General features: G+C 40.7%; 1 protein-coding gene across 5 annotated transcripts in view; it reads left to right on the forward strand.

The window, feature by feature from the left end:
• samd8 (sterile alpha motif domain containing 8) overlaps positions 1-24,025 on the forward strand; it is an 83,643-nt gene that overhangs the window by 49,866 nt on the left and 9,752 nt on the right. For 4 of the 5 annotated variants that reach the window (XM_063070295.1, XM_063070298.1, XM_063070296.1 and 1 more), the window contains 3 exons: positions 13,370-13,465; positions 21,197-21,314; positions 22,961-23,111. In XM_063070295.1, coding sequence (XP_062926365.1) covers positions 13,370-13,465; positions 21,197-21,314; positions 22,961-23,111 — 365 coding nt within the window. The other variant, XM_063070297.1, reaches the window with a different exon arrangement.

The raw sequence follows: 24,025 nt of genomic DNA on the forward strand, positions 1-24,025 counted from the left end.
GCAGATGCTGGAAATTCAAGCAACACACATAAAATGCTGGTAGATCACAGCAGGCCAGACAGCATCTATAGGAGGAGGTACAGTCGACATTTTTAGGTTGTGTGAACAGTTCAGTGTTGGGGTGAGTGAAGTTTTCCCGTCTGGTTTAAGAGCCTGATGGTTATGGGGTAACAGCCGCTCCTGAACCTGGTGCTGTTGATCCTGAGGCTCCTGTGCCTCCTTCCTGATGTAGCAGTGAGAAGAGAGCATGGCTTGGACGGTGCTGACCCTTGATAATGGATGCTGCTTTCCTGTGGCAGTGTTCCGTGTAGATGTGCCCAATGGTGGGAAGGGCTTTACCAATGATGGACTGGGTTGTATCCAGTCTTTTTATAGGCTTTTCTGTTCAAGGGCATTGGTATTTCCAAACCAGGCCATGATGCAACCAGTCAGTGTACTCTCCACCGCATATCTATAGAAGTTTATCAAAGTTCTATATGATATGCCAAATCTTCACAAGCGTCCAAGAAAATGGAGGTGCTGCCATGCTTTCTTCGTAATTACATTTATGTGCTGGGACCAGGACAGATCCTCAGAAATGATAACAATAAGGAGTTTAAAGTTGCTGACTCTCTCTGTCTCTGATCCTCCAATGAGGACTGTCTCACGGACCTTTGGTTTCCTCCTCCTGTAGTCAATAATGAGCTCCTTGGTCTTGCTGGTATTGAATGAGAGGTTATTTTGTGGCACCACTCAGCCAGATTTTCAATCTCTCTCCTATATATTGATTCATCATCACCACCTTTGATTTAGCCAGTGGTATCAGCAGACTTAAATATGGCATTGGAACTGTGCTTAGCCACACAGTCATGAGTATAAAGCGAGTAGAGCTAAGCACACAGGATCCAATTGCACATGGAGGTATTGAGGCCAAGATCTTGAATCTTATTGATTAGTTTTGAAGGGATGATAGTAGTGAATGCCGAGCTGTAGTCAATGAACTACAGTGATGTATGCACCTTCACTGTCCAGAGGTTCCAAGATTGAATGAAGAGCTAATGAAATAGCATCTGCTACTGACCTGTTGTGACGGTAAACAAACTGGAGTGAATCCAAGTACCTCTCAGTCAGGAGTTGATATGTTTCATCACCAGCCTCTCAAAACACTTCATTCTAGTGGATGTAATTGCTACTAAATGGCAGTCACTGAGGCAGGTTACCATGTTCTTCTTGGAGCCTTTTTGCAGTAGGTGGGTACCTCAGACTGTTGAAGTGAGAGGTTAAAGATATCAGTGAATACTCCAGTCAGTTGATCAGCATATATCTTTAGTACTTTGCCATGTACTCTGTATGGGCCAGATAACTTTCCATGGGTTCACCTTACTGGAGGATGCTTTTACATCAGCCTCAGAGACGGAACTCACAGTGTCATCAGGAGCTGTGAGAGTTTGTGAAGTTGCCTTAATGTTTTGTTGGTCAAAGTGAGCACAGAAGGTATTGAGAGTGAAACCTGTGTCGCTTGGTTTTACTTTGTAGGAGGTGATAGCACTCAAGCCTGCCACAGCTGTTGGCCATCTTTCTGTGATTGAAGTTTGGTTTGGAATTGCCACTTTGCACGTGAAGTGGCTTTCCAGAGGTCATACCTGGACCTCTTGTATTTTACTTGGTCACCAGACGAACACCACTGATCTGGCCCTCAGCAGATTGCAGATCTCTTGATACTTCCTGGGCTTCTGGTTAGGGAAGATTCTAAATGATTTTGTTGGGGCACAGTTGTTCATGACTAACCTTATACAACTAGATAGATAGATAGACATCTTTATTGATCCCAAGGGAAATTGGGTTTCGTTGCAGTTGCACTAACCAGGAATAGAGTATAAATATAGCAATATAAAACCATAAATAATAAAATGTAAATTATGCCAGATGGAAATAAGTCCAGGACCAGCCTATTGGCTCAGGGTGTTTGACCCTCCAAGGGAGGAGTTGTAAAGTTTGACAACCACAGGCAGGAATGACTTCCTATGACGCTCAGTATTGCATCTCGGTGGAATGAGTCTCTAGCTGAATGTACTCCTGTGCCCACCCAGTACATTATGTAGTGGATGGGAGACATTGTCCAAGATGGCATGCAACTTGGACAGCATCCTCTTTTCAGACACCACCGTCAGAGAGTCCAGTTCCATCCCCACAACATCACTGGCCTTATGAATGAGTTTGTTGATTCTGTTGGTATCTACTACCCTCAGCCTGCTGCCCCAGCACACAACAGCAAACATGATGGCACTGGCCACCACAGACTCGTAGAACATCCTCAGCATCTTCCGGCAGATGTTAAAGGACCGCAGTCTCCTCAGGAAATAGACGGCTCTGACCCTTCTTGTAGACAGCCTCAGTGTTCTTTGACCAGTCCAGTTTATTGTCAGTTTGTATCCCCAGGTATTTGTAATCCTCTATCATGTCCACACTGACCCCCTGGTTGGAAACAGGGGTCACTGGTGCCTAAGCCCTCCTCTGGTCCACCATCGCCTGCACAGCAGGGGTCCCAAAACTGTGGCATATTTGTTCAGGTGCTTTGATGAGTCGTTGAATATGGCCTAGTCTGACTCAAAGCAGTCCCATAGCCATTCCTTAGCCTCCCGTGACCACCTCTTCATTATCCTTACCTCTGGAGTCTTGCTCTTTAGCCTCTGTTTGTATGCAGGTAGGAAGAGGACAGCCAGTTGGTCAGATTTCCCAAAATGCGGTCTAGGGACCGAACAGTAGGCATTGCTTTTGGTAGTATAGCAGCAGTTGAGTGTTTTGGGACCCCTGCTGTGCAGGCCATGTGTTAATTATAACTGGGCAAAGATTTCTTCAAGGAAGACTGATTAAAGTCCCCAGCAATGATACAAAAGATGTTGGGGTAAACTGTTTGTTGTTTGCGGTGTAAAGTGAGTCCAAGGACGGAAGATTGATTTGTGTGATGTGCTGCGCCGTTCTCACGATCTTCTGCAGCTTCTTTCGGTCTTGGACAGGACAACTTCCATACCAGGTTGTGATGCACCCTGGAAGAATGCTTTCTACGGTGCATCTATAAAAATTAGTGAGGGTTTTAGGGGACAGGCCAAATTTCTTTAATTTTCTCAGGAAGTAAAGGGGCTGGTGGATCTTCTTGGCAGTGGACTCTGCTTGGTTGGACCAAGTCAGGTCATTTGTGATATTGACCCCGAGGAACTTAAAGCTTTTGACCTGTTCCACTTGTGCACCACCGATGTAAATTGGGTTGTGCGGTCCGCTACTCCTTCTGAAGTCAACAACCAATTCCTTCGTCTTGCTGACTTTGAGGGATAGGGTATTGTCTTCGCACCATGCCACCAGGTTCTTAATTTCCTCTCTGTACTCAAACTCATCATTACCTGAGATACGGCCTACAATTGTTGTGTCATCAGCAAACCTATAGATTGAGTTTGATGGAAACTTGGCTACACAATCATGGGCGTATAGTGAGTACAGCAGGGGGCTGAGTACACAGCCTTGTGGGGCACCGGTGCTCAGAGTAATTGTAGAGGAGAGCTTGTCCCCTATTTTTACAGCCTGGGTCCTGTCTATGAGGAAGCTGAAGATCTGAGTGCTAAGGCTCAGGTTCCGGAGTTTAGGAATCAGATTATTTGGAATGATGGTATTAAAGGCAGAGCTGTAGTCAATGAAAAGGAGCCTTATGTCTCCTTTCCTCTGGTCTAACTCCACACTCCAGTGCGTAATATTAAGAAATTCTTTTTGGCAGCATATTTCAGTGCATAGAAAGCAATTTTTTTTAAATGATAGAGTATCTGAATGTACTTATTTTGATGGTAGCCATTAAAATTCACATTCAAAGTATCGAAATTTCACATGTCTTGCTCATTGTCACTCTATAAAGTAGCACCTATGAAAAGACTGCCTATTTAGTGCTTCTCCTGTTTTTGTAATAGCTCTCACCTATTTGCAACAGCTCTCACCTTCTTGCATTGGTATTATGATGGCTAAAGTTAGGGCACATTTGCATGTTGAAAGCAATGTACATAGATACATATATTCAAATATACAATGTGCTCTTTTGAAATTCCCCCGAAGCTTTTATTTTGTTGCATTAAAATATAAAGATCAGAATTTCCTGATGACTCCACTATAATGCATGAATTTTTAAAGAAATTGAATATTCCAAAATTATCATCTAATGAACGTTCAAAACTAGATGTACCTATTACAGTAGAGGAAATAAAGAATGCTATTTTTTTCAATGAACTCAGGTAAAGCACCTGGTCCAGATGGATTTACAGTAGAATCTTAAAAATTTTTCTCAACTACACTAACTCCTTGGCTATGTAGTGTTTTTAGGGATGCAGTTTCAACAGGTAAATTACCACAATCTTTCTATCGAGCTTCTATTTCCCTAATTCTTAAAAAAGATAAGGATCCTACTGAATGTGCATCTTATAGACCTATATCTCCGCTGAATGTTGATTCTAAGATTTTTTCTAAAATATTGGCAACGAGATTGGAGAATGTATTACCCCAAATTATTTCTGCTGATCAAACTGGATTTATTAAAAACTGTTACTCTTTTTTTAATATTAGGAGATTAATGAATATCGTTTATACGCCTTCACCCAAAATTCCAGAATGTGTAATTTCATTAGATGCTGAAAAAGCTTTTGATGGAGTTGAATGGATATGTTTATTCAATACCCTTGAGAAATTTAATTTTAGTCCGATATTCATTTCCCGGATTAAACTGATATATTTTACCCCTCTGGCCTCGGTATTTACTAACAACCAAAGATCCCCTTTTTTTCATTTATTCCGTGGTACTAGGCAGGGTTGCCCTCTTAGTCCATTACTATTTGATATTGCCTTGGAACCGCTAGCTATTGCCATTCGTGACTCCACTAATATATTTGGTATTACCCATGGAAATGAGACTCATAAATTATCACTATAGGCAGATGATCTACTATTATATATTTCTAACCCAGGAAAATCTATTCCAGCAGTACTAACTTTGCTTGCTCAGTTTAGTAGCTTTTCTGGTTGTAAACTGAACCTAAGTAAAAGTGAACTCTTTCTATTAAATATGCAGGTTCCTATTTATAGAAATTCTCCATTTAGACTGATTACTGATTATTTTACTTATTTGGGAGTTAAAATTACTAAGAGACATAAGGATCTATTCAATTTCAACCTTTTACCATTAATTAATCAAGTTAAACAACTGATTACTAAATGGTCCCCTTTGTCTCTATCATTGATTGGCCGTATTAATACTTTTAAAATGATTATTTTACTCAAATTTTTATATTTATTTCAAGCGATACCGATTTTTATTCCTAAATCTTTTTTTGATACTATTGACTCTAAAATTTCCTCTTATATATGGCAAAATGGAAATCCCAGATTAAGTAAAAAAAATACTTACAGAAATCTAAGAAAGAGGGTGGTTTGGCATTGCCTGTCCTAAGATTTTACTATTGGGCAATTAATATCCGATATTTAATATTTTGGACGCAAGATTGGAATATAACTCCAAACCCATATTGGGTAAACCTTGAAGGCCATTCTGTACAAGGGTTTTCCTTAGCCTCCATTTTAGGAACTACACCGCCTTTTGCATTATCTAAATCAAATAAACAAATTTTCAACCCTATAGTTAAACATACATTGCGAATATGGTTTCAATTTCGTAAATTTTTTGGCCTGAATGAATTTATGTTATCAAGTCCTATTATATCTAATTTCTTTTTCCAACCCTCGGTAATGGACCAAGCCTTTTTGACATGGAAAACGAAAGGCATAATATGTTTTCATGATCTATTTTTGGATAACTGCTTTATGTCTTTTGAGCAGTTATCTGAGAAATTTGATTTGCCTAGATCCCATTTTTTTAGATACTTACAAATAAGAACTTTTTTAAATACTACGTTGCCTACCTTTCCAACTTCAAATCCTTCTGGCGTTCTTGATAAAATTTTAGGTTTTAATCCTTTGCAGAAGGGATTAATAGCAATAATTTATGATATAATTATGAAATTACAGCCAGATATATCTGATAAAATTAAAAATGAATGGGAAAGGGAACTTAACTTTCCCTACCTACAGAGAAATGGGATAAAATTTTTCAATTAGTTAGTACTTCTTCTATATGTGCTAAACATACTTTAATACAATTTAAAGTAGTACACAGAGCTCATATGTCCAAAGATAAATTAGCTCATTTTTATTCCCATATAAACCCTACTTGTGATAGATGTCACTCTGAAGTGGCTTCTTTAACTCATATGTTTTGGTCTTGTCCTCTTTTGGAAAAATATTGGAAAGACATTTTTGATATTATTTCAACAGTTCTATGCTTTGATTTAAAACCCCATCCTATGACGGCAATCTTTGGATTGCCAATGGTAGAACATAGATCTTAGTCTTCTTCAGCCTCTCGAATGATAGCTTTTGTTACTTTAATGGCGAGAAGATCTATTTTGTTGAACTGGAAGGAAATTAATCTTCCAACTACATTCCAATGGTTTTCTCAAACCATATTAAGTTTAAATTTAGAAAAAATTAGAAGTGATATTTTTGACCCTTCAGTTAAATTTGAAGATATCTGGAAACCTTTTATGCAACATTTTCATATGATGTAATCTGACCTTTCCAAATCTTTTTTCTAAAATTATATGATGAGAGGAGCGGAGTTAGCAACATTATGGATCTTGTCTGATACAAGTTGTTGGTCTAGCCCTGTTTTGCCTTTTTTTTGGTTTTTTTTTTCTTTTTTTCTTTTTATTTCTTTGTTAATGTTTAAAACTCATTTTGAGTTTGGAAGTCTTTTATTTCTATGTTACTTAAAATTCATTTTATATATGCTGATGAACATTTTTCCAATCTCTTTGTACCAACTTGGTTATTGAGTTTATAATTTTGAAAAATTAATAAAAAGATTTAAAAAGAAAAGTGAAATATAAAGACTAGGGGATGCGACAAAATCTTTAAATGTTGAGCGTTAGAATGTCAAGGACCACGTGAGCTGTTCTTTGGTATTATTCATGGGCATAACTTTCAGAAGCTTCAATGGAGCTGTTGCATTGCTTAAAACTATTGGAAACAAACTATTGTCAAGCAAATTTTTACAAATGGACCTCAATAATATTCTGGATTTACCTCTGTTAGGAGGCATGTATGAATACTCACCTGAGATTCTGCAGATGCTGGAAATCCAGAATAACACACTAAATGCTGGAGGAGCTCAGCAGGTCTGGCAGCATCTACAGAGAGGACTAAAGAGTCGATGTTTCAGGCCTGGTGCTGACAGAAAAGAGACACGTGAACAGACAGATGGACCACATAGTGTTTGCCCACTCTGTCCATCATGGGTAAAGCCTCCCACCATTGAGCACATCTACACGGAACGTTGTCACGGGAAAGCGGTATCTGTCATCAGGGACATCAATCACCCAGGTCATGCTCTGTTCTAGCAGCAGCCATCAGGAAGAAGGTACGGGAGCCTCAGGACCCACACTACTAGGTTCAGGAACAGTTATTACCCCTCAGCCATCACGCTCTTGAACCAAAGGGGATAACTTCACTCATCTTGACTTGTCCCATCACTGAACTGTTCCCTTAACTTACGGACTCACGTTTTTGAAATTTATTGCTATTTATTTCTTTTTGTATTTGCTCAGTATATTGTCTTTTGCACACTGGTTAAACAAAAGACAAATGGTCTTTCATTGATTCTATTATGGTTCTTATTCTATTATGGATTCATTGAGTATGCCTGCAAGGAAATGAATCTCAGAGTTGTATATGGTGAGATATATGTACTTTGATAATAAACTTATTTTGAACTTTGAATAAGTTGCTGTTTCACGAGAAAGAGCCTGGATGATTGAAAGGGGAGATGTTTCACCCCTTGCACTCGTTGGAGTTTGAAGTGTGAATCAGGTCTTTTTGTATTGTTGCAGGTCGCATTTTGGTGGGAATGGGGTGGTTGGAGATATGTTGTTGGTATTTTTGCCAGAAGTTTTACAAATATGTAGCACAGATAACTGCTGACGGTGGAGGGAAGTTGCAGATAAGAAAATGGAGTGTGGAATGAAGGAAAAGGATTGGGAGAACTGCAGGAAATAGAATAGGTTAGTTGATGAGCAAGGAAGGTGTCATCACCAGACCATCTGTGGCAGAGACTGAGCTGGAGAATGGAATGCAGTCCTTACAGGAAGTGTAAACCAAGTAGTTGTAATGGTTGTTAGGCTTGTAATGGATATTAGACCCACTGTGAGGAAGGAGAAGTTGAGAAAGGAAAGGGAAGAGCTTGTGAAAGACTGAAAGTGAGTAAGCAGTAAAAATTGACAAGAAAGTTGATGTAATGTTTCTGTTGGCTTTGAGAGTTGGAAAACACAAGAAAGCACTCATCATTATCCTGTAAAGTGAGTAATTTGGTTCCACAGAAACAAAACATGTCCCATGTCCTTCACAATAAGGCAAGTGCACATTTGGGTTGCCATAGCAACACCTTTTATTCAAAGGAATGAATTAAGTCTGGGTAGAAATTGTTCACTGTGAGAATGTTTACAGTTCTGTTCAATTCTATATGTTTAAATCTCCGTAAAACAGCCCAACAACTTCTTACTGAGCAGCCACACAAAGAGAAAAGGCTGGCTCACACAAACACATGGAAGATCTTCAAGAGGATCCATGTGCCTCATGATTTGTATTCGTGTAAAGGACTTTTTATGTTTGCCTGATCATTACTGGGAATTTTCTATCTTTATTTTCCTGGTTAATGCAATTTAAATTTCCCAGCAACTATGGCCATGTATAGTTCACTGGACACTTCAGACTTGAGCTGATTCTATCTCCTATTTTTGTCTTTATTCCTTTCCCTTCTGTCTTTACCTCCTGTGGACCTTCAGTCACTTTGTCTCCTTTTGGTTCTCCCATACTGGGTTCTGTCTCCTGTGTTCCTATGCAACCTTCATTCCTCAGAACTTTACTGCTGCTGCTATCCACTTGTTGGCACGTGGCCAAGTGGTTAAGGCGTTCGTCTAGTGATCTGAAGGTCGCTACTTCGAGCCTTGGTTGAGGCAGTGTGTTGTGTCCTTGAGCAAGGCACTTAACCACACATTGGTTAAGTGTGCGATGACACCGGTGCCAAGCTGTATGGGTCCTAATGCCCTTCCCTTGGACAACATCAGTGGCATGGAAAGGGGAGACTTGCAGTTTGGGCAATTGCCGGTCTCCCATACAACCTTGCCCAGGCCTGCAAATCCAAGGCGCAAATCCATGGTCTCACGAGACTAATGGATGCCTATAGAAATATATAGAATATCCACTTAGATAACTTAACAAGTTTCTTGAAGCTCTTATTCACATCTTTTGAAGAGTTATTTGAGATTCTTGTTATGGCTTACTTTGCAGCAACAGCTCCAACTTTCCTTACAAGTCTCCGGACCTTTCCATCTACAACATGTGCTGGCACTATTTTGCCAGTCTTCCCTCGTTCAGTCATGCACCACCGTGACTGAACACCGACTTGGCTGAGCTGGAGTTATTTTTCCTTAATAAAAGTTCCTTTGTCTGCATGAAGTTTTTGATTCAGTCATGTGGATCAGAGATTCTTGACATGGCCAATGCTCATTGCCCATCTCTGAATGTCTATGAAACATTGGAGGCAAACCGCCACTTTGTGCAGTGATGGTGCTCCACTGCTCTTCTGGGTAGTGAATTTCAGGATGCCGTGACTTGGAGAAGATGCATCTTGGTGTGAGTTTCCTGCCCTTCCCTGTTGGTGGCAATAGCCAGTGGTTTTGTATGGTTTAACGTAGTGTACTTAGTGGTGCTACATTCCATGTTGGGAAGAAATTAATATTTACAGTAGTAGGTAGATAAGTTCAACATGGCGAGCTGTATGTTGGTATATTGTCAGAGCTGTATTCATCTGGGTGAGAGGTGGTATTCTGTTCTTTTAGGTGTTAAAATACCCTTTGAAGAGCAAGCATGGAGAGTACACTGCAGAAGATCCAGCCTCTGATCTTCCATAGACACCAGAATTTATTTTCTGGCTCATTAATTTTCTGATCAGGATATATCCCATCACCAATTTGATGCTAATGCCATTGAGTAGTGGGAATCTTGCCTAATTATCTTTGACTCTATTATGTGAGGAGCTGAGAAAGGGACAGCACTCCAGCACTCGTTTGCTCTCCCAAGGAGGAAGTGAGATGTTCAATTTCACTTCCTTCTCAGAAGATCAAAGGTTGTTGGTGAAGCAGCTGTTTTGACTTTTGACACCTTTGACCATGCTAACTTTCTCTGGCATGGTCTCTCAATGGGACTGCATCACCTGAACCAGCCATAGACAATTACTTGTATCTGTGCCTGCTCTGTGATGTTTGGCATCTCTAACAAAATGAACGTGGAGTTACAGTAAGTGCATTGTTTGCTTGGATTGCAATCTGCATGCCTTGTAACATTTCTTCATTCAAAATGACTTTATATGAATTTGCTCCATTTGTCTTCAAGTCTTATTTAGCTGGGGCAATTTACTTGTAGCCGGAGAGTTCAGCACTGGATGCAATATATTTGGTTAGTGATCCTTAAGCATTGTGTTGTAAAGGAATAGGTGATAACTGTCACAGAAAGGGGAATGAGGATGTCTATGGCTGTGTACTTTGAAGAATCAATAAATCCAAGATGTGGTAGGAGAAATGGAAATAACAACATTTACACTCCACTTTCAAGCTGGAATCCAGTCTGAGTATTTATGAGCAATACAAACCCATTTTAAAAATAAGGCAACCAGAGGATAAGGGGGAACAACATCCTTGAAATCTGTTGCGTTATGTTGGTCTCAATATTGTCGTTCTGAAATTAAATATTTCAGTTACAGAAATGTGTTACTGTATAATTATTCAACATTAATGCAACAATCTTCTTAACAGAGGATTTTTTTCTTTTATAATTTTGTTGTAAGTACAAATATTGAATAGTAAATCCTTCTGCAAGAATCAGTATGAAAGAAGCTATCAAGTTATAGAGAAGCTGTACCTTTGTTGCTTGGTTTGTGTAGATGGGCCTCTGCTAGTGGGCTAGAGAGTCCTGGCAGGATCCTAGGTAGGTCCCTGAAAGAGTCATCAGGAAGAAGGAACTAATGGACTCCTGTCAAGTTACGGCAGCAAGTCATTAGTTAAATAAATCTGGGCTAGATAATACTGTCCACGGCGCTTCTCTGTTGACCATGCAAGCGATTTGCTTAGATCTATGAAAATGGCATATGTTCAAATTTTGTTCAATACACATTTCCTGAACCTGATAAACAGTGAACACCACGTTGATAGTGCTGCGACTGAGCAAAAACCGCACTATGTCACAGGGAGGTTCCCATCTGATATGCTGGTGATTAGGTGGTTGGGAATTATACAGACCAGAACCTTCCCAGCAATGATCAAGAGGGAGATGCCTCGGTTGTTTTTGAAGAGCAGGATGATCATGCGTCATTGGAGTCTTTAAGCATGCCTTGTGGTGCCTTGATGGCCCACACAGAGTCTGATCTCCAACTCATTGTCAACAGTATTGCAAAAGCAGCTCGTCCCTTTGGCCTCACTATCAGCCTGGTAAAGACAGAAATACTATTTCACTGTGCTCCTGGATCTACTATTGCCCCTCCTTCCATTGCCATCAAAATTGAATGAAATAGATGAGTTCAGGTACCTTGGCAGCATCGTCTCTATTGATGGCTCCCTGGACAAGGAAAGAAATGCCAGAACCTTGGCCACTTGTGTTCATGCACGTTGAACCAGCACAACACTCAACTATCCACAAAGCTCAAGGTGTTCAAATCCTTTTAATGGCTTGATCTATCTCTTAACATTATCTAACCCAATAATCCCCTTCAGAGACTCTCCCTTTGACCACCATTGGTTGCTGTTCTTTCTGTCCATCCCAGTGATTTTCACCGGTCACACTTTTTAACCAACGGTTCTCCTACACATTTGCATTTTAGCAGTTAATGGATAGATCAGAGACTGTGACCCTTTATTTTAAATATTGCATGACCCACTTGAGAGTCATACCCCCGCTTTGACATTCATTTCTGCCCCAATTTTGGCATTCCCTTGTGTACCCTGCTTAAAGATTAATGACCAGTTATCCCACCCAGTGTAATTTTTTTTTTGTTTTGATTTTTGTCTGATGTCATTTCCTGGCACTAACACAGAATACATCATTTCTGATTTGGTCATGCTGTATAAATAAAGGTTTTTGATGTAGTCAACTGCAAACTTGACGATTGGCAGTAACACAATCATTGTTTTCTCTATAAATAAAGAGCTGAGTGTTGTCTTCTATATATAATGATGCACCATCTTTTCAAACATTGCATCAAATTCAAATTTTAAGTTACACTTGCTGAATAACAGCAGAAATGTATTAATATGTGTGCAAGATAATAAGAGGAATAGATAGAGTGGATAGCCAGCACCTCTTCCCCAGGGCACCACTGCTCAATACAAGAGGACATGCCTTTAAGGTAAGGGGTGGGAAGTTCAAGGGGGATATTAGAGGAAGGTTTTTTACTCAGAGAGTGGTTGGTGCGTGGAATGCACTGCCTGAGTCAGTGGTGGAGGCAGATACACTAGTGAAGTTTAGGAGACTACTGGACAGGTATATGGAGGAATTTAAGGTGGGGGCTTATATGGGAGGCAGGGTTTGAGGGTTGGCACAACGTTGTGGGCCGAAGGGCCTGTACTGTGCTGTACTATTCTATGTTCTATATTACAGATCAATTCCATCTTGTTATACACATCAGTCTGGCATCTGTGTCATTCACATTTAACAATATCTTGGGGCATCTCAGCCAAACGCCCAAATAGTTTCTCAAATAGCCTCCGAAATATGACTTTGCCTAATCCATTCAATGGGATATTGGCTTAAATTCAAATATCTTGTGTTTAATCTAACACTAGTACGACACAGGGAAACTTTTCGCTGGAATTGTTGATTATCCTTTCAGTGGCTTTCTCTTGGATCATTTCCAAAACTCTGTGGGTAAAGCACCTGCCTATACTTCTGCGAAAAGCATTCGTGTGGATAGGGTTCTGCTCTGAGCATCAACTACCCTCCCCCCACCCAGTGTTTCACTTTTGATTGCTGCTTAGAACATATGGAAAAGTTGTATTTAGCCAATCTTTCAGGGTGAATGTATGGAGAGGTTGTATTAGGACAGCCTTTCAGGGTGAACAGGGTTTATAGTACAAAGTGCATTTTTCTTTGTGCATGTAAATCACTGATAAACATCAAAATAAGGCAAAATTATGTTTCTCCAAATAAATGTGTATGCAAATACTTACATGTTTTGATACTGTGCCATTTCTGTTAACAGTGTCCCAAGGATTCCGTGGGCTTTCGCAATGGCTGAAGTCTGTGGACTTGTTCTGTGCACTATCTGGCTGTTATTGTTGCTGCTTCATAAGCACAGGTAGGTTTTAGCATTACCTGCATTGCTTTTCTTGATGTCATAATTCTCAGGAGGATGTTTTTCTGGAGATTTGATGCTGGAAAATGAACTACCTGTTGAAACTGTATCAGCTCCTGTCTGAGTGCCAACTTGAATCCGCTCCAATTTACACAATCTTGGAAGATTCTTTACACAACCCTGGAACATCTGGATAGCAAAGATGCATACATCAGGATGCTCTTTATTGATTACAGCTTAGCATTTAATGGTATCATCCCCTCGAAACTAATCAGTAACCTCCAAGACCTGGGTCTCAATACTCCCTTGTGCAATTGGATCCCGGATTTCCTCATTTGCAGACCCCAGTCAATTAGGATTGGCAAAAACATCTCTTCCACAATCTCCATCAGCACAGGTGCAACACAGCTCTATGCTTAGCTCCCTGTTCTACTCGCCTTACACTAATGACTATGTGGCTAAGTACAGTTCCAACACCATATTCAAGTTTGCTGATGACACCACTGTTATGGGCCATATCAAAGGTGGCAATGAATCAGCATACAGGGGGAAGATTCAAAATTGTCATAACACACCTTCTTACTCAATGTCAGGAAGACCAAGGAACTAATTATAGATTTCAGGAGAGGGAAACCTGAGGTCCATGAGCCAGTCCTGATCAGAGGATCAGAGGAGGGGAGAGTCAGTAATTTTAAATTCCTGGGTGTCTCTATCTCAGAAGACCTGTCCTGGGCCCATCATATAAATATCTGAATGGTGTCAAGTTAGGAAAAGGGGAAGTACAACGAGATCTAGGTGACCTTGTTCATCAGTCACTGGAAGTAAGCATGCAGGTACAGCAGGCAGTGAAGAAAGCTAATGGCATGTTGGCCTTCATAACAAGGGGAGTTGAGTATAGGAGCAAAGAGGTCCTTCTGCAGTTTTACAGGGCCCTGGTGAGACCACACCTGGAGTATTGTGTACAGTTTTGGTCTCCAAATTTGAGGAAGGATGTTCTAGCTATTGAGGGAGTGCAGCATAGGTTCATGAAGTTAATTCCCGGATCGGGGATTGGAGCGACTGGGCTTGTATACACTGGAATTTAGAAGGATGAGAGGGGATCTGATTGAAACATATAAGATTATTAAGGGATTGGACATGCTAGAGGCAGGAAACATGTTCCCGATGTTGGGGGAGTCCAGAACCAGAGGCCACAGTTTAAGAATAAGGGGTAGACAATTTAGAACAGAGTTGAGGAAAAACTTTCACCCAGAGAGTTGTCGTTCTGTGGAATGCTCTGCCTCAGAAGGCAGTGGAGGCCAATTCTCTGGATGCTTTCAAGAAAGAGTTAGATAGAGCTCTTAAAGATAGCGGAGTGAAGGGATATGGAGAGAAGGCAGGTAAAGAGTACTGATTGTGGATGATCAGCCATGATCACAGTGAATGATGGTGCTGGTTCAAAGGGCTGAATGGCCTACTCCTGCACCTATTGTCTATTGTCTATTGAAACTGCGAAGATTTGACATGACTTCAAAAACCTTGACAAACTTCTATAGATGCATAGCAGAAAAGTGTAAGGGCTGTGTTATGGCCTGGCAAAGGAACACCAATATCTTTGAACAGAAAATCCTACAAAAGGTAGTGGATTTAGCCCAGTACATCACTGGTAAAGCCCTCTCAACCATTGAGCACAGCTGCATGAAATGCTGTTGTAGGAAAGCAGTATTAATCATTGGAGATCGCCACCGCCCAGGCCATGCTCTTTTCTTGCTGCTGCCTTCAGATAAAAGGTACAAGTGCCTCAGGACTGGACTTGTACCTCCGGGTTCAAGAACAGTTACTTGGCCCTCAAACATCAGGCTCATGAACAACAGGATAATGTTATGTAACCGGCCACAATGAATATCAACCGAGCCAGGTTATATAAAAACAACCAAACATTTATTAAACATGGATAAACAATAAAAAAAACAAACGAAAACCTTAGCCGAAAGTTAACCGCTATGTGGCCATTCAACAAATCGCCACTCGGTACTGGTTCTTAAAGCGATAAATGCGAAAACAGTTCTTAAAGCGGTACAGTCAAATACAGTTCTTAAATGGTAAATTTGAAAGTCCAACAGATTTATACGTTCAATTGGGAGAGACTTCTCTGGAGAAGGATTTCTTCATAGACGCGACTTTCCTGCAGTTTCTGTCCAAAGGATTCACGATGAAGGAAATAAACGGCATAAGACAACTGACCTTTATTTCTAGAGAGCAAATCTTGCATGAACTTCCTTGCTCTTTTGGCAGGAGTTATCTTCGATGCAGGTCGCTACTTCTTCAACGAAGACTCAATAAGGTCGATCCTTTGTTAAACTGCCGAACGATACCAACTTCTTTTAATCCTTCAGGTCCTGTACTTCGATAAAGTCTTCACTCTCCAATACTACTGAAAAGGTACATCAACAAATCTGACAGAAATGGGTAAACTGCCAGTCCAGCACTATTGTACCTTACAATAGAACGTAAAACTCCGTTTTAAAACTGAAACTGTGTCATTAAAAAAAACACGCAACGGAGCGGAGCCTCAGGCTAACGTTCTAGCTGGAAAAACTAACTGCGTCACCAGGGGTCTTCCCTTTTATACCCGTGGTGAACATGTCAGCATGTGACCTCATCGGTGGGAAAATTACATCAGGTGACCTCCAAAAGACCATTACATCATTCTCACAAGAAAGTCACGAGATCTCCTTGAGGTATGTAACAATAATTACACTCATTTATTGAGATGTTCCCACAACAATCATCTCACTTTCAGGACTGTTATCTTGTTACTTCATGGTCTCATTATTTGTTGCTATTTATCTATATTTGTATTTGCATAGTCTGTTGTCTTCTATGCTCTTGCTCTTTCACTAATCCTGTTTACAGTTGCTATTCTACAGATTTGCTGAGTATGCCTGCAGGAAAAAGAATATCATTGTTGTATGTGGAGACATGCACTGTGATAATACATCTTATTTTGAACTTTAATAGAAAGTGAGAAAGTTCCCAGTTTGGGACTCATTCAAAAAGCCAGAGCAAAGTGTGTGTTGGATAGAGGCAAACTGTAAAAATCTGTTTCCTTCATTGTTTTGGAATGGAGATGAAGAGGAATCTCTTTAGCCCGTGTGTGGTGAATCTGTGGAATTTGTTGCCACAGGCAGCTGTGGAGGCCAAGTCTGTATGTATATTTAAGGCAGAAATTGATAGAGTCTTGATTGGTCAGGGCATGAAGGGATACGGGGAGAAGACAGGAGACTGGGGCTGAGAGGAAAATTGGATCAGCAATGATGAAATGGCAGAGCAGACTCATTGGGCCAAATGGCCTAATTCTGCTCCTGTGTCTTATGGTTTTACAACACTAGTCTATGAATCTCTCACGTCTATCGTTCCTGGATCCAAATGCCAACTTTAGTATTCATATCCCCTATCACCATAACAATATCTTATGTTTCGCTGTAGTTCTTTGCTTCATGCAATGTATCATAAAAACTTTCTATATTTTCTTCACTACTATCAGCTGTTGGAGCATAAACTACTACTATTGAACTGTTCATAGGTTGCCTCAGAGTTTCACCAGAAGATAATGCCCATTATCCCATAAAGCTTTTGCTTCTTTCAGCATCGAGTGTTATTCCCACATCTCGTTTCTGTTTAGCACTATGTGAATAGATCATTGTGTATTCATCAGAATGGAAACATCCAGTCCATTTCCACCTTGTCTCACACAGTTCTATGATGTTGACTTTCAAATGTTCATTTACTAGTCTCTAGCTTTCCAGCTTGATAAAGAGTTCTCACATTCCATGTTGCTATTTTGATGGTATCTTTGTTGAGGACAGTAGCCTGATTATGGTGGAGTTTCACCTGTCGTACATGAGTGTCTGTACCGAGTGAGGGATCATTGCCTGTGGGGAAGACCCCCTCCATGCTGTTGTACTTTTCTCTATCCATGACCATGATAGTTCTTGGCAAATTTTTCTACTGAAGTGGTTTGCCATTGTGTTCTTCTGGGCAATGTCTTTACAAGATGGGTGACCCAAGCCATTGTCAATACTCTTCAGAGATTGTCTGGCATCAGTGGTCAGATAACCAGGACTTGTGATATGCACCAGCTGCTCATGTAACCGTTCACCACCTGCTCCCATTGCTTCACTTGACTCTGATCAGGGGGCTAAGCAGGTGCTATACCTTGGCCAAGGGTGACCTGCAGGCTAGTGGAGGGAAGAAGGTCCTTGCACTTCTCATAGAGACGTATCTCCACCCTGCACCCACCAGTAAAATGCAGTCACAAAAAAATACTGTCCAAATCCGATTCCATGAATGTTGCAGCATTTCTCCCTGGGGCCCAGCACCAACTTCAGCTTGTATGCCATGCCACACTGCCTCCCGGATTGAAGCAACTCCACCTCTGGCTCTTCTGGGCAGCTGTACCGTGGCTTGAAGCCTGGTCCTCACTCTGACCAAGGCCACACAGCTCCTCCACTGTGTGCCAATAAACCTATGAACCGGACTTGTAGCTTTCCAGATTAACAGTGTCCAACAGGGTCTTGAGATCACAAGAATAGTGACTTAAAATGATCATTTGTAGTTAGACTTTGCACACCGACTCCTCCGCCTGTCTGACACAGGCAGTAGCATGATCTGTACCAAGTCCAGTTCCTTCAGTTTCTCCACCATCGAGCAACTTGCTGATGGGGTAGACCTACTTTAGGTTATTGATATCCAGTAGGGTCTTGTGTTCATAACAAAATACTTTTAAAAAAGACAATAATAATAATTGGCTGATCCTGTAGAAGCTGCTGTGTCCAAGCACACTGCCATCTTACATTAAGTCTTGGAAGAACTTGGCTCCAATTTACTGAATGCTTTTGATTCCCTCTGATGGTTTTTATGATGATCTTAGTCTTGTGGTTATCATTTAATTTAATTGCATTAATTTCTCATTTGCTGTGATGAGATTGAACTCCATTCTCTAGATTAGTAGTCCAGGTTGTCCCAGTTATCTGTGCAAGTAAATTCTCTTCTGATTGCTTGTTGCCTTTTGATAATCTGCAAAGGTACTTTTGTAAATTCTGGGGCGAAACAATTGAGGATGTTAGTTGCTGTACATTCCAAATGATTTAAAATTTTGGAATATTGAAGGAGTGCAAAGAATCCTACAAGAGGAAGCTCCAGCAGAATAGCATAAGGGACGTGTGGTCGGGCATGAAGCAGATCACTGGCTTCAAGGTTAAGGAAAGGAAGATCGAGGACCGCCTGGATAGGGCCAATGAATTGATCTTGTTTTTCAACAGGTTCAGCATGGGACCTCCTGCTGTCCCCTCTCCCACTTGCCCAAACCACACACTTTCCCTGCCCCCTGAAGCCTGCTTCCTCCTCTCTAGTGAGTCCTTGTGTTCCAAACCCCCAACTTTGGAGTATCCTGCCTCTGTAGGGGTGTCCACCCTCCCCCACCTGACTCTGACTGCAGGTCAAGTTAAAAGACTATCTGAAATCTTTTTTGTATATGTTTATTAGTAATAAGATTATTCCAATCTCTTTGTATCAACATTGTTATTTTGTTTATAATTTTGAAAATTAATAAAAAGAAAGGCAGTTAAAAGACAGCTGGAGAGACTACAACATGGCAGGGCTGCTGGACCGGATGGTATCAGCCCCAGGCTACTGAAGGCCTGTGTGAGCCAGCTGTCTGGTATTTTGCAGCACCTTTACAATCTGAGTCTGAGTCAGGAAAAGATACCGGTGCTGTGGAAGACTTCCTGCTCGGTTCTTGTACTGGAGAAGGCAACTCCATGTGAACTTAATGACTACAGACCAACTGCCCTCACATTTCAGGTGATGAAGGTGCTGGAGAGGCTGGTCCTGACTTACCTTAGACTGCAGATGAGATCTTCACTCTACAGTTTGCCTAACCAACCTCATGTAGGAGTGGAGAGTCCTGTATACATTCTGGGAGAAGAAGTTGTGGTGGTAGAGGAGTACAAATGCTTGGGTGTTCACCTCTACAACAGACTTGACTGGAAAATCAATGCGGAGGCTGTTTACAGGAAGGGGATGAGTAGGCTCTATTTTCTAAGGAAGCTGAGATCCTTCAATATGTGAGCAGGATGTTGGTGATCTTTTGCTGGTCCACAGTAGCAAGTACAATCTTCTTTGTGGCTGTATGTTGGGGGAGCAGCACTGGTGCTGGTGATGCAAAAAGACTAAATAAACTCATCAAAAAGGCTGGATCTGTCCTTGGCTACAACTCAGACTCTTTTGAGTAACTGGTGGAGAGGAGGTCACTAAACAAACTGTTATCCATTATGGCAATCTGGCACATCCACTCCATAACCTACTAAATAAGCAGTGGAGCACCCTTTCGAGCAGATTCATTCAGCCCTGTCACAAGGATCATTATCGAAAATCTTTCCTACCAAATGCAATAAGCATATACAACCGTTCATCTCTGTACAACAGGAGAGCACGCATCATAGTACAATAGTCACTTTTCTTATTTTGTGCATTTATTATTGTACAGTATTGCACATTGGTAAATTATTCTGTATATTATTGATTAATATCATTATATTAATTTTAATATTTATTATTGCCAAGTGTGTTTTAAAATGTTGCTGCTGTAATGAAATGATTTCCCACTTAGGATCAATAAAGTACTTATTATTATTATCATTATTATTATTATTTAAACGATTCACTGAGTCACAATAGGAATGACAACTTTTGCCATGAGTGAGCTTAGCAGTGATGCAGCCCAGTATTCATATTGAGGAAGGCCCAGCACAATATGGCAAGCTCTCTGCTCAGTTCCCAGCAGCAGAGTGCACCTTGGACCACAATGAATGGCTCCTGGCCAGCAGAGATTTGGTGAGTTTTTATAAATAACTCTTTGCTGTCCCAATTGCATGGTTATTGTGAGCTTGCCCTGTGCTGTCAGTAAGGAATTCAGCACGGGCTTGTTCACAGATACAAGGTGGCCTGGTGACAGGGAGCCAGGCATTAGGAGGGCTTTGTGGTTGGTTTGGGAAAAGATGTTAGAGCAGCAGTGAAAAGCTTTTTAGGAAATTGATCGGTGCATTTTTGAAAAATTGTTTTACATTTTGTATTTTGGATAAAATTGTGAAATGTTGTAATTGCATCAAGATAAACTTCCTTTATCTTGCAGAACCATGCAGAGACAGAATCTAGGAGCACTGTCGTAGTGTCAGGTGATGACCTTACTGTTTAGCTTGAGCGAGCTCATTATCTTGCCTGTCACAAGCACCAAATGCTCAGTTGATTAAACTTGAGTATTTTTACCAGTGCAATTCTCATAGAGCAGGTAGTATGCGGCATGCTGATTTACTGTTGGTTGGAGAATGGTGAATGGACCAGAGAGGTCATTTTAGTAGGGAGGAAAAGGATTAAATTAAAAATCTGTTGGTCATCATCACAGAACTTTCTGATAGTAATATACACAAGTAACCCAAGGCATAGTGCTCAAAAGACATTTACGCTATTCTTCAAGTTGTAGTGTGAGCTTGTGATAAACACTTATCAGTGACAAATGCATTGTGCAGAGATCTATTTTAATTCACTGTTTTGTTGGTAAATCAGGAGCAAAATTTAAATCTTTTATGGTGATTGGATGCTTAGAGCGTAATGGGGAAATGAAATTTGATCTTGTGTTTGTGGAATGAATTGCGGTCTTCACTGTATCTTTGGCTGTTTATTGTTGTCCTCCAGGTCTATCCTGCTTCGTCGCATGTGTAGCCTGATGGGAACAGTGTTCTTATTACGCTGCGTTACTATGTTTGTTACCTCGCTCTCTGTTCCTGGCCACCACCTACAGTGTTCTGGAAAAGTAAGTATTTCCAAATGATGCAAGCTAGTCCTCAAGCTGGCTCATTGGCTGAATGGTATTTTGTTTTAATGTTGTGAGATTTAATTTGCTGTGGCTTTCAACATTGCAATGAATTTCATACACAAATGAAATAAAACATGCTTCTACAAAATTTGAAAAGCTGATTGTGAAGGATAAGATTTTGAACATTTGAAAATGACAAATAATAGCTAAAATGTTCACTTGCGATTTGCCTGCTAAATATTTAAAATCCCCCACCCCTCACTCTGCATGTCATTGTGATGAGTTTATCACCTCACTCACATAGTTCTGAATAAATACTAGATACATTAAAGAAAATCTGGAACTGCTTAGAATAGCACGTAATCAGCCCTTCAGTCAATTTGTCCATGCCAACCAAGATTCCCACCTGAGCTAGTCTCATTTGACTCGTATCCCTCTAAACCTTTCCTATCATGTACCTGTCTGAATGTCACTGTGTTTTTCCAACTCTGTCAATTGTATCTATCCATGTATGTCACTATTTGTGTTTTTTCAACTGTCAAGTATCCTCACCCTAGTGACACAGTCATGACAGATTTACATGAATGGTAGTGGATCAAGGTGGGATGGGGAGATGTGTTGGCAGTGTGCCATCAGGGAGTAGATATTCTCTTCAGGTGCCCAGTCCCCCAAGACCTTGCAAATATGTGGAAACCTGTTTTAAGATTTGTTTCTTGAATCTGGTTTTAGATACTTTAGTATCCTTTCTCCACTCAACTTTGTTTAAAACTTGTTTTTGGGTAAAGATCTCCTAAGTATTACATGGCTGACCACAATCAATTAGAACATGAAGACACAATTATTTTGGACTTGACTCTCTCAGCTCCAGTGGGGCAAAAAACACAGGATGACTGGTCTGATTTTGCGGGGTCCTCCCCCTTTAGGTCCCAGCTGACGTGTTAATGTACTGCCATGCTGGTAAATACACCTACACATGAAGAGCCCAGATGTGTCAATCCAACCTGAGCCCAAGGTCTGGTGACATTGTTCAAACTGCCCTGAATCCCTATGTTGGATATGCTGTGTGTTGTGTTTTAGCCATTTCTTTTGCCTTTTTCGCTCCAGCTGTTAAGAGTGCCCCAGCATGAAGTTGGTTTAGGCATGTGTACAGCTTTGCACGCGTGTCTCCTTAATTTGGGACTCATGGGGAATTTTGTTTTTTAGGTGAAAACTTAATTGTAATAATGTACCTTAATCCCATGCTTTTATGTGCATTAATTTCAATTTTTGGTATTATTTTCTATATTCTTGTATGGGATATGAGCATTAGTGCTCAGGGTTTTGTAACTTGCGATAACTCAGTGTATGATTATATAATTTAGTGCAGGGCAGGTGGCTTAAGGATGGACCATCTCCTCACTGAGAAAGGTAATGAGCAAATGGGTTTATCAGTGTCATCAGCTTTGGTCCTGACTTTTTATTTAAAATGAGTAATGAGCTATATTTAAAATCCGTAGTTGCAGCTGACTTAACAGTGCAGATCTCTGGATTACTAACTCAGTAACATAAGCATAATGCCGTCAGAGGCTTGTGAATAGTTCTGCTGTAATAGTGGTAGAAAGTTCAGTGATCTTTGGTCAACACTATGTTTTTTCTTCTTTCAGTTGTATGGAGACATGTGGGCCAAATTTCAAAGGGCACTCGCAATTTGGAGTGGTTTTGGAATGACACTAACAGGCGTGCATACTTGTGGAGACTACATGTTCAGTGGCCATACGGTTGTCCTCACCATGCTCAACTTCTTTGTCACGGAATGTAAGCACGAGATTGTTCTTCATCATTGGCTTACTTGAGTGGGCAAAGACTGTTACTAGGAGAAGGAAGTGATTACTATCAGCAGTAATAATGTAATGATTCAGATAGTGTGTAAAACCAACCAGTTTTAAGTCGGAAGATTGGATAATGGATTTATTTATGAAATGAATCATCAAATATTACATCTTAGGTTTTAGGAGGACAGTATAGTCACTGAAGTACACTCTTGAGAAATACATACTTGCAGTAGCATTGCAGACACATCGCATTATATAAGCAACATGCACACGAAAAACATAAATTAAGCAGAAAATATACATAAGTTATGCATAAAAGTACAAGAAGAAGCACATTTAGCAAAAAAAGGTGAATTCAGTCCAAAGTGGTCTAAGTGATCATAGTGTTGCTATACTGAGGCACTGATTAGGATTGTGCTGATTGTTTCAAGAACCGAATGGTTGAAGAGAAGTAGCTGCTCTACATCTCCTCCGTTCTAGTGAGAATAAATCCAGTCTATACAAACCACAGCCCTCCAGTCCTGGCAACATTCTATTGAAGACACAAGACACTGCTTGAATCTGGAGCAACACCAAAGAGGGCTGGAAGAACTTTATGGGTCAGGCAGTATCTATGGAGGGAAATTGGAGTCATCTTCAGTCTATGCATCTAATGTATTCTTAACAACTTCCTCCGCCAACACCAGGCACATCTCCCCTTCCCTCTCCACATTCCTCAGGATCACTCTCTCCATGACTCTCGCATCTGCTCATGCATCCTCGCCAATCCTCCTCCATTGCCAGGCACTTCGCCCTGTAACAACTCCTGCGCCTATATCTCTTCACTCACCACCATTCAGGGCCCTCAACAGCCCTTCCAGATGAGGCATTCTTTCACATGTGATTCCAGTGATGTTA

The sequence above is a fragment of the Mobula hypostoma genome, chromosome 18, assembly GCF_963921235.1.
Source record: "Mobula hypostoma chromosome 18, sMobHyp1.1, whole genome shotgun sequence".
Classification (NCBI taxonomy): domain Eukaryota; kingdom Metazoa; phylum Chordata; class Chondrichthyes; order Myliobatiformes; family Myliobatidae; genus Mobula; species Mobula hypostoma.